This window comes from Mytilus californianus, unplaced genomic scaffold (assembly GCF_021869535.1).
Source record: "Mytilus californianus isolate M0D057914Y unplaced genomic scaffold, xbMytCali1.0.p SCAF_7, whole genome shotgun sequence".
Taxonomy (NCBI): domain Eukaryota; kingdom Metazoa; phylum Mollusca; class Bivalvia; order Mytilida; family Mytilidae; genus Mytilus; species Mytilus californianus.
Window position 1 is genome coordinate 75,625,792 of NW_026262723.1, and position 12,450 is coordinate 75,638,241.

General features: G+C 31.9%; 1 protein-coding gene across 2 annotated transcripts in view; it reads right to left on the reverse strand.

Moving 5' to 3' along the window:
• LOC127708473 (WD repeat and FYVE domain-containing protein 3-like) overlaps positions 1-12,450 on the reverse strand; it is a 113,195-nt gene that overhangs the window by 98,728 nt on the left and 2,017 nt on the right. For both annotated transcript variants that reach the window (XM_052213342.1, XM_052213341.1), the window contains exons 2-7: positions 7,586-7,759; positions 6,620-6,743; positions 5,629-5,903; positions 4,469-4,661; positions 2,968-3,154; positions 2,033-2,199 (exon numbers count right to left, since the gene is read on the reverse strand). In XM_052213342.1, coding sequence (XP_052069302.1) covers positions 2,033-2,199; positions 2,968-3,154; positions 4,469-4,661; positions 5,629-5,903; positions 6,620-6,743; positions 7,586-7,750 — 1,111 coding nt within the window. In that variant the 5' untranslated portion in view covers positions 7,751-7,759. The remainder of the gene's footprint in view (positions 1-2,032; positions 2,200-2,967; positions 3,155-4,468; positions 4,662-5,628; positions 5,904-6,619; positions 6,744-7,585; positions 7,760-12,450) is intronic.

The following is a 12,450-nucleotide window of genomic DNA, read 5'->3' on the forward strand; positions in this document are numbered from 1 at the left end:
ATTGTAGAACTTTCTTTGAGATATTATTGTGTCTGGGAGACACAAATGATGCCCCCGCAGATGCAAGGTAAAATACACAACGTTGAGCATGGGAGCACATAGGTCTATGGTTCACTGTATTAAGAGGAGTTATCTGGAAACGCTATGCACCTCTTATGCAAGTAAATACTCACAAAATGACAATGTTCAATTATCTCCCAAAAGAGCAAATATAAATAAAAATCAAAACCCTGACCACATGCACACCTTCAATATATGTACAAACAGCCAGGAAAGTGAAAACTTCCTAGCATTCCAACTGTAGGAGGAGTTATCGGGAAACGCTATTCACCTCTTATGCAAGTATATACTCCAAAAAAATTATGCAAGTATATACTCCAAAAATGACAAAGTTCAACTATCTCCCAAAAGAGCAAATATTAATAAAAATCAAAACCCTTACCACATGCACACCTTCAATATATGTACAAACAGCCAGCAAAGTGAAAACTTCCTAGCATTCAAACTCTAGAAGGAGTTATCTGGAATAACTATATACCCATAATGGGACGGACGGACAGGGGTAAAACAATATGCCCCCCAACTTTCAGTTGCGGGGGCATCAAAATAAACTTGCTTCATTTTTCTTGTTTTTCTAATAACTGTAACGTTTTTATGTACATGATATTATAGTAAAGTACTTTAAATCAAAAATTTAAAAGACAATAATGACAGAACATTCAGAATAATAAATTAAATAACTTATAGATGAGAGGATGATAGAGCAGATTGTTACCCCCTGAAAAAAACATTGTCAACCTTGTCTTTGTCTCAGTTGACAATGTTTTCTCGGGGTAACAATCTGCTCAATTACCCTCTCAGCTATGTGTTATTTATATAATGTTTGGTCTGTTCTAAATGGGTCTCAATTCGAAATGCTAGGACCAAATTGCAGACACTACTGTAATATGGATATATTACTATGTTTAAATAGTTTCAGTCCAAATATAGACTTCACATCTGTTTAATACAAAAATTTAATATCATAAAGTAACTATCTTTTAAACTTCTAGCCCTTCTACATTTTATACAATATTAGTATTTTGTAATCACTATTCAATAATAAATCAAAAGTTAATATGCATGCATTTTATCCAGATATACATTATGTTCCGACTAATAATGCCATACTGAACATGTGTTATATATGTAAAGATTTTTTAAATCTAACACATGCAACACAGAGCATAACAAATACAATTCAAATCTAATCTCCAACCCCTCCTCCCTCCACAAAAAACAACAACAACAAAATAACAAAAACAAAATCCCAACAAATATTGGTCATGTTTTGACTGATCCTTTTTTCTTTCTTTTAAATACATTCTTTTAATTTAAGGGCTTTGAAAGGTTTTGTAGTATAAATATGTTTTTTGAATAAACATAACACAAGTAAAAAGATCAAAACCAAAAATGATTATCTAGTGTGTTTATAAACTGTAAAACATTTACTCGTGCAAATAGAGAAAGTCTTAACAAAACGAGAGAACCAATTTTTTTCCTTTACATGTAAGCAGCTTATAGAAAGAGAAACAAGATCAGTTTTTGTTTCTTATGAGATTTAAAGAATGAAACAAAGAATATAACATCACAAGCTTTATGCCACTCAAGCAACTAAAACTAAAAGTTTTACAAAACTTAACTGGAACTAGGGCTTGCATTCACTTGCACATCTAAAACAACACAGAAACTGTTGAGGATTTCTCAACATGCAAATTATACAAAATAAAATTAAATTTCTTTGTATTGAAAAACTTAAATGACCATAATTTTCATCGTGCAGAAGTTCATGCAAGAAAATACAAAGTGCAATTATACTTCATATAAAAGAAAATAAATAAAAGTGTGAGTTAAATGAAATAAGAATATCATTTATTCCACTAAAAGCATTTAATACAATTAGTTCTAAAAAAAGGAAAGAAAAGAAAATAACCAACATAATCTTGTAACAAACATGTAAAATTCAATGAAAAGTTTTTTTCTTAATTCATACCTTTGCCTGCAGGTTGTGGGAGAGAAAATCCTGGCATCTGATAGAGTGACCCTGAACTAGCTTGATTTGGTTTAAGTTCCATGTAGCCACAAGTTGTCAGGGAACCAACCAGTAATAAGAGATTTCTTAATGCCTGTGTGGATTCTAAACAAGTGTCCAATTCTAATCTGAGGTAAATAAATATAATTTTTATCAAGTATCGTTAGACTTGTTGTTTGAAAATTACCAACTTCAAAACATGGACAAAACCAGGATCAAGATGTTTAGCCAGTTAAGAATGTGTTGTCTTTCGTCTTCTTTCTTAATTTCTTTTTGTTTGTTGTAAATTTATTTAATTGTATCACTCTGACATATCTGGACATTAAATGTGTGCTGCTATCCAGAACTTGCTTTATTGTTTCAGAATGCTCACTCTTTTCAAAACCTTATTGTGAGCTTGTGAATTATTTTTGTCACAAAGATCTTGTCACATGTTCAATTCTTACTGCATATGTAATACAAGCAGATGTGTACTAAAGACCACAGTCCATAAAGACATTTATAAGTTTATTATATTTGTGGTTTTAACAATTTATTGTAAATTGACAACAGAACTGAAATAACTTGACTTTTGCATAAAAAGTGAGTCAAAAAATTCCTGATGCACAAGTTACAGGTATATATTGTCCTGTTTTTTTTTCGTTTTTTTTCAATCTGCAGCAAAACAAGTCATATATAACACCTTTGTCTTATTCATAAAAATATAATAGGACATATTCCGTAAGTTTGACATTCTCCCTAATTAATTCTAGATATAAGGTACTCAGGTAGTGAGAAAACATGGATCAACATCATATTTAAGGGTAACATCTGCTGACTAATCACTTGTTTATTTTTTTTTTATTGTTGCTGTTTCTAAACCCTACATATATATAAATAGATCAAACTATATTTACCTTAATAAAAATTCACATAAATAGTTATATCCCTGACAAGATTTGAAATCTTCCATTAACACCTGTGACACTTCACTGGAATCCTTCAGAAAACAGAACACAGTAACAAACATCTCTACTTGTTCTATGGGAGATAACTCTTGGATACGTTGCATGTTTTCTATACAGTGTCGAACACAGCCTTTGTCTGAAATTATAAAATAAAAGAATTATTTCAAAGAATAGATATACAAAAAATTATCTTTGTACATATGAAATAACAAGACATTTTAAGTAGGCATCCATATCAAGCAGCAATTTTACAGGATGTTTGCTGCTTAAACAAATTGCCAGCTAATTTTTCATTCTTGATGTACTGTAGAAACATTAATTTTTGTGGGGTTAAAATTTCGTGGTTTTGTCTCTTTATAAGATTTCATGGGGATTTAATTTCGTGGTTTCCAGTAAATGGAAGTGATATTATATGTAGGTTAAATTTTCGTGGGGGTTTTAATTTCGTGGATATATTCTTTCCACGAAATAAACGAAATTAAATCCTCCACGAAAATTTCTGCTTTTACAGTATGTTATTCAACTTATAAAAATACTATACACTGTATTTAATACAAGTTGCCATTCGAAAACTGATACAATACTAATAGTAAGAGAAAAGACGGGATAGCTCATAGACAGGATAATGTGTCCAGAAATGGTGGCAAATCTTCTTGCATACTGTAACCTTCTGAGCTAGCATGTGAAAACTAAAACTGGGCAAACTCACAAAAGGATAACCTCCACCATGCAATACTATTACTATACATTAATGTAAGTAAATTGGATTACTTCCACTGTAACTTCTTGGACCTGGATTATATTCCTTAATGCACATCTTTAAGTAGTGTTCACTTCCACTGTAACTTGTTGGACCTGGATTATATTCCTTAAAGCACATCTTTAAGTAGTGTTCTACATCTGTGCAAATTTGCATCAATATTCTTCTAATATTTTAGGGGTAGTTGAGTTAACAAAGCAGATGGAGATGGACAGAACAATGGACAGACAGAAAACAGACAGGGTGATACCTACATACCCCTCTACACCTTGTTTGTGGGAGTATAAATATCAAACTCAGGATGTCTGTCTAATTCATTGTAGTGTATTTATAGATTATCAATGGTTTTTTTAATGATTCTCAGCTGCAATCTCATGGAAGGGCGACAGCCCTGAGATGAGATGTGGTCGAGAAACATCCTCGACTTTGAAAGACCATTGATAATCTGTTTATCACTATTTTGCCAATGAAGTCGTTGATGTTTACATTGGCAACAGCATGTGCACCCTTAGATTCTAGCAATAATTTTCTATCTCAAGCGAGTAGCATAATATAAAAAATTATCACAAAAAGATCAAAGGAAAAATACACAAAATAGCAATCAATCCATAATAAGTGACATTAAATTGCTCTGAATGTTCATGTTTAATTAAACAATATAATATAAAGCAAATATATTAAATGATTTACCATGTATATATTTGACCACATTTGGTATCAGTCCGTGTCTGGACAGAGTCACTAACACTTCTCCAGCACTTTTTCTCCATACCACATTATGAGCAGGGCACCAGCTTGTTATTGCACTGAATAGTAAACTAAGATCATCTTTTTTAGCCAGTTCTTCGGCTGGGGAGGCATAATTACATAATCTGACTAAAACCTAAAAGAAAAGATCAAATGCATAACCTAAAACATAGACTGACCAACACACATTCTAAAATGAAGTCAGACATGCTAGTACAGTCTGACCAATTCATAAAATCAGAAAATATTTACCGTCTGACCAATACCTATAACTACAGTTCCAAAGGTATTTTAAACAAAGAATAGTTCATTGCTATGCAGCAAAATTAAATCAACAATATTTATGCATGTTTATAAAGGTGGCTATCCCTTATTGCTAAAGTACTTTAAAATGGCATCTATGTAAATAATTTAAAAAATTAATATTGAACAATTAAATTGATTGATATTAGTTGAAAATTACCAATGAGTTCAGCATCCAAAGCTTTTTGAAAATGGCATATTCAGAAAAAAGTACAATAGCATGATGCAACAGTATACTAAATATAAAAATTCGTAAGGGTTCCGCGGAACCCAGTGTCTCGCCTACTTTTTCTGTTAATCACAGGCTCAACAAAAATGAGGAAGTAAATCAATAAAAATATTCCTCTTGATACTATCTTTTGATTGTAAGAAGCTTCTGTCCAAGTTTGGTAAAAATCCAGGATAGTTTATGAATCTAATAAATGTTTAAAAACTTTAACTGCAGACTGAATGTAATGTTGACTGGAAGAAAACAAAATTTCCTTCTAGATACTAGCATTTGATCATAAACAAGCTTCTGTCCAAGTTTGGTACAAATCCAAAATAGTATAAGAAAGTTATTAAAATTTCAAAAACTTTAACCACAGAGTGAATATTTGTGGACGCCGCCGACGACGACGACGACGCCGACGGAATGTAGGATCGCTATGTCTCGCTTTTTCGACTAAAGTCGAAGGCTCGACAAAAATCTAGTGTCATTTTTTTTTTCTTCATAAAAAGTAAAATTAAGTATCAAAGTAATATCTGAAGTACGATAAACCCTTTCAGTCCTAATTTATACACTTATTAAACAGATATACCTGAACAAACACTTTCTGTAATAAAATTCTTCTTTCTGTGTGTGTAAAGTTGCAGCCAGGTTCAACTGCATCTCCATCAAGGATTTCTGGTAGATCAAAGAATAAGTAGAGACATTTTACAAGAGTTGATGGCAGAGAAGCTCCTGTCATGTTGTCTATCAAAGCTTGTCCACCAGAAGATAGGAGAGTTAAAGCCTGAAGTAACATCCAACCATTACTAGCTTCTTCTGATGAGTTTATCTCTAGAAATCGAACTATTGCACAACTTGCAGCTTCTGTAAGAAGGTAAAAACTTTGTTTCATTAATGCTGAAAATAAACAATATTTACTACCCTCCAACTGGATTTTGTTGGACTTTTTTCTTTTTCTTTTTTAATTTAAGTTTTGCTAACCAAGTAATTTTTCAATATTGTTAAATCTTAAACTATACAGGGATTCAACTAGACATCATTGAGATGAGAGCCATCTCTGTGGGTCCTTTGTGGGTTGTGAACTGAAACCAAAGTTTTTGACCCTGAAATTTGACCTAGGAAGTTGTACAAACATTATGACACACCCCTTGGTGTTGGTTTATATACATGTCAAGTATAAAGTATGAAATTATAATGGTTCTCTAGATATAGAGCGGACACAATTTATTACGGACGGACAGACTGATCACTATAGGGCGACCCGCCACTAGGTATGGCCCTAATTAATATGTGATAAAAGTGACAAAAAGACTGGTGCAGACAACAACCTTATATTGAAAAAAGTCCAAGTAATACAACAATGCCTACAGCTGCAGAAGGTATGTGATTAAATTTCTAATCAACATCTGATCTTTTTACTATGAAGGCTAGTTTGTCTATTTCTATAGAATTTCTAAACATTCAGAAGGAAAGAAAAATAATGTAAAACTTTTGTAAAGGATCAATACTTTATTTCAAGGTACACCATGCCAAAATGCTTGATGATGTTTCTATTTAAATAATAATCTAGTTAATCAAACCTGTAGATTGGTTTGAAGCCCTCCTTCTTATCTCTGTGACCATTAATTTAGATAAGTGGCTAGAAAACTGTAAAATATCACCAAACTTCTCCATCATTTCACTGGATGGTACCTCTCCAAACGTCTGCAAGAAAATTTTATTAATGTGGTAAATTTATTGGATTTTCCCCCATTAATTTCTGTAAGAAAAAATGTAGCATTTCCCCACACCAATTTAATGTTTTAAAAATTCTGAAACCTAAATGACTAATAAATAAAAAATGTTAAGGTTTTCCTGGAATCAAAAGGAGAATAAACTCAACCTAACTTCTGTACCATCAATGTAAAATTATATTCTCCATGTTTTAAATTTGACTGACCAACCCACCACATGAATAGTGTTCATCTAGACTTACACTTACAATTTTGTATATTCTACTAGGTCTTAATGAAAAGTGTTAATTTTGACTCCTGACTGTGTCACTTACATGCATCAAATATATTTGATATTTTCAAGAAAATCTTAAGCAAACATTCAATATCATTTCAAAAACATTGTCAATTTCTGTTAATTAGCACAAGTCTAAATGTAGAGTTTACCTTTAGATGTCACTACAAAAAAAGTTACCAAGGGGGAATTCAAAAATCATGTCCAATAAAACAGACTCGCTATGGCACCATCAAACTTGTGTTGCGAGACAGCTGTCTCACCAAAATTTTTCTTGGTCTCCTCGTAACTATGCATCTATCATCTGTCTTGTCCAACTCATCATCTGACAACTTTTGTGTTTTTTTTATGGTTATAAGCCATTCTATTTTACTTTTCATCATTTAATTTGGTCTGGGACCTCTGTTGTCTGATTTTATTGTCGGTTATGAGTGCAAACTAATGTTTATCATTCAATATTTTATTTCCTTGTTCCATTAAGGATTAATTTTAATACGATGTAATAAATGTTAGATTAACAACTAAATAATGTACATTACCTTGCAAAACAATGGTATCATTGTATACAATTTTTCTTCTTGTTCATCTTGAGATGCCCTTCTATTTGGGTGACGGAATTCTGCAAACAATTTTCGAAGATGATTTAATCCCAGGCTCATATCTGTATGTTTTCCTGGCATCATCTTCTTTAAAAAGTTACTCATTTTCTTGACCTTAATAATAGAAGAAATGATTTTAATTCAATTACTACATAAAATTTACTATTATTTTTATTCAATAGCTTAATCATTTAAGGTGTAATATCAGTACATATTTCCTCTTATAGAATTTTTTTATACTTTGCCAAAATGTAGATTTTACCATACTTTTTTTCAAAAATATAATAAAAGGTATGGTCATCGTGTCATTTTTCAAGCTATAAGTCGTGCAAAATTGACCAAATTTGCATATATTATTCATAGAAAAAACACTTTTTTGAAAATAAAAGAAATCAAGGAGATAGAATTTTGAAATAAAATATGAGAAGATGGGTTTTATAATATGTTTAAAGTAAATAAAAAGAAAATACGGTGTTACCAAACTTGTTTTCTTGCTACAAGTAAAAAACGAAAAATTTCTGAAACATTCCTTTATAAATTTTTTACTACATGTATTTGAGTTATCTCCCCTTAAATGGCTAAGTTGAAAAATTGATTCAAACAAAATAAAGTACATTGTATTTAGTTTTGTTAAAACAGTCCAAATAATTCAATAAATTACTTATTTTTCCTTATTCAAATATACATATTTATTGGCAATCTGTCTCAAAATTTGCAGATTTAGACAAAGAACTAGACCGATTGTGCACTGCTATTTTACAATCCAAGATGGCGGTATACAGTTAATCTACCTTAAAGTGGCATTAGCTACGAGATATAAAAAAAATAGAATATGATTTGATTTCGTTCAATCATTAATGAAAGTGAAATAGTGAAATAATAATTCGCTTATAGAAGACAGTTTGGTTCAATTTTGTCAAAATAAGATAAGATACATCGCTGATGAATTATTCATTTGCAAGTGAATAATTCAACCTCATTGAATCTGTATTCAAGTGACCTTCAATTTAACCCATTAGGATGGATGAAGCATAAACTAGGCAAGTTCAGCCATTAAAAGGAATAGCAACATTGAAAGTGAAACAAGGGTAAACCATTTGGTTGACTTATTTGATCCACAAAAACTCATTCTTATACACTAACATATTTTTTCAACTTAATGTGAAATCAAACAGACCTAGAAAAATCCAATTTGACGTGTTTGCTATCTATTTATATCTGTATTTATGTTTATATTGGGTTATATGACCGTTGGTCACCTTGATAGTTAATTAGATGGCGTCTAGATTAAAATACACACTAAATGCTGATACATATTATTGAGTCCATTCAATTTAAAATGTTTATTTTAGACTTTTTATAATTTGGATATATGTTTTAGTATGTTATAAATCAAATATAAGAATTTGAGTCAAATAGGTGAACATGAATTTGACAGCTAATGCCCCTTTAAAAGAAAAAAAGTGACAAATTCCTTCTGATGACCATACCCACATATGTCCTCCAACCAAATGAAAAGTGAAATTATCATAAAGAACCTTCAAAGATAATGTTCTATCCAAGTTTAGTTTATATTGTTCTAGCAATTTCAGGGAAATACTGACATTATGATTCCTAACAGGGTTTAATTCAATGAAAACCCATCAAAAGTTATTTTTTGCAAAGTGTGCCAATATAGTAACCCTGGTGAAAGGTCTCCCATTCTTTGTTGTTTAGGTTAAAAAATATTTAGTCCTAAGGACATGGGTCTTTGGACTATTATGAGCTGTCTGACTTAATGTGTTGTTTGACCAATAGATGACAGCAAACGGGCTGTCAGAGTATGGAACCTTACCAGAATGCATTGAACAAAAGTTTAACAGAAACCTTGGCTATCTACTTAAAGAACAATCAATCAATTCATATGAATACAAATTAGCAAATTTTTTCTCAAAAAAAATTTTAAGGGATAGAAGTTTAACTCTAATACTTTTGAGATTCTGAGTATGGGTCTACTTTCTGATTTAGTTGCTTACAGAATCCAATTTCATAGCCACAATTTGGCAAAAAATCAGCCTGGAATATTTCAACAAATTATCACACCTGGAGTCATTGTGTTTCTGTACATCCAGTACACCGTTAAGCACTAAAAGTATTCTCTTTTTCTTCCAGAATCATTTTTCTGAAATTTCTCTAGACAAATACAAATATTTCTGCCTACATGTATCTATCCTAACACATTTTATGGACATAAGGTAGCATGCAGTTAGGTGTGTGGTTTCACATTAGCCCAGGTGAATTTTTCAAATATGAAAGCTTTTGTGTAATATAATTCCTTTTTAGAGAGCTGATGACTAATAAAGTCTTCAAAGTGGGTTTATATGAACATCAAGATTATTTTTTACCTATTTTATGGGCTAGTTTCTGATTGACAGTCTGTATTTTCAAAGCCAGACCAGCCACAGGTCCAGAAATTATTATTGTAATGAACACTTTTTTTTAACAAAATTGATTAACATGTATATAACTACTGTTAAACATGTTAAAGGTAAAGTATTTAATACCTGCCAACCCTCCTGTTTTAAGCGGGAGTCTCCCACACAAACAAAAATTCAGGAAATCTCCCGCTAGCTGGTCGGCTCCCACGCAGGAGTATTGAATCTCCTGCATTCGGATATTTTAACCTGGAATGACATGAGGTCGAATTTTTGGGATTTTACACTACTGTCAATAGAAATAAACAAACAATGGGCGTTTATTTGAAATTTTTGCTTGATTATCTTTTATGTTTGATTTCATGCAGATTGGATGAATTCATGATCAAGTTCACTCCGCAAATTATGAATCTTCATTTTGCACATGATGTTGAGTCAACTCTTCGGTTGCTTTTGGTGGTCTGTACGATGTTAAAAGGCATGCTATGTGTGACTCACAATAAGGCAGTGGAGGCTAAAAAAATATAAAATTGATTGGCTTTTTCTCTTCTGAAAACCAAAAGATATATTTCACATTTGTAGTATGGATTACATGTATCATGATTATAACAATGAATTAAAAAAATAAAGTATATTTTTTAACCCATATTGGTGTTTTGTTGATGTATATAGTGCACAGGTCATATATTTAGCTTGAAAATGTTGCAAAATCTCCCCCTCAGCTGTCATAGCAAAGATCTCCCTCATTGAAGGTTTCAGAAGTTGGCAGGTATGACTATTCTCATAATAACAATGGATTCTGGTTGAAAATGTGTCTGTTTTAGTGAATACCTGCTTTGAGTGTACATATTGTTGCAGGATGTGTTAAATGTACTGGCACTAGATGCGATAACTTTTAAAAATTTTACAGACTGGATTCTTTGAGTGGCATGTTATTGCAGAATGCCAAGGATTAGATAAGTTGAACCCCGAAATTGTTTTTTTTTATCTTGTCAATATTAAGGTAGAGGCTTGTTGCAAGTAAAATATTTAAAACTCTTTTAACATAGGGAATCCTTCATTTGAATTTTCCTCCTACATTTCAGATAAAATCATCTTTTTTATCTTGGGGAAAATTATATATTAACATGGTTGGTCTTTTCACCGCCGAACGCCACCGCACATCACCAAACACCCCAAAATTATTTTAAACTAAGGAAAAAAACAATATCTTATTATGTTATCTTATCTATTTCACGTATTTTAGTAAAACGTTTGACAAATATTTTTTTTTTATCATTTTTAATAATGAAGTTAACACTTAAACAAATAATAAGACTAAAGCTTTAATTTAAATAGATCAGGCTTAAATAAATTTATTATACATTTAGAACACATTCAAGTTACAGTTGGCAAAATCCTTTTTAAGTTGTTTCTCGTAAGGCATACCGAAATATCTGAAAATAGTTTTTGTCATTCAAGCTCACGTGTTCTTCTAAAATTGTTAAGTAAAATGATATTCCGATGAAGTGTCGTTTTTGTCCAGAATAAAAAAGACAAAATTTCCTTAAACGACATCATAATACTATTTGAAATAAAATGCTTCGCTGAGCGCAGCTGGATACAACCGCAAAGGTCCAACCCTGAACAGTTGGGGCGAAAAATGGACACAATATTCACGCTTGATACAGGTCTGAATTTGGATTGTAATTAAATATTTGACACATAATAGGTTTCTAACACAGAATAAGTGTAGTCAAAGAACTTAGAATAGGTAATATGATTTGAATTTATATTCAATTTTTTGCTTTTGTGAAATACACTAATACACTATGCAGTGGTGTCAGTAAGTTTTTATGAAGCAGGTTAAACAGCCAATCGCAGCGACGAGCTTGCTCGTCGTGCCTACAGCAGGGGGAGGGGGGGGGGGGGGGGGGGGGGGGTCTGGGGCCCACTGAAGGGCCCAAGAATTTTTTTCAAAAATGGTGCAAAATCCTGCATTTTGGGGGTCTCCTGGACCCTTATTTAGACCACTGAAAACATCATTTTAATGAAGATAATGTAAATGATTAATCAAAATTAGTAGCATGGTGGTTGAATTTTCTGTTAATTTGATCAGATTGATATTCACATTTGATCCAGACTTAGAACTGCTGTTATGTTGGCAACTTGCATGACCAATATACATTTCTGTGCATTTTTCCAGCAGGTTGACTGCTTGTGAATATGGTTGAACTGAAAGATTCCAAAGATTAGTTTGAAATATCATTTGAATTATTTAGTTTTAAATGAAAATTTAATAAAATGCTCCACTGGGCGCACCTTGATACGACCGCAGAGGTCGAACCCTTAACAGCTGGGGCAAGTATGGACACAACATTCAAGCTTGATACAGCACTGAATTTGGATTGC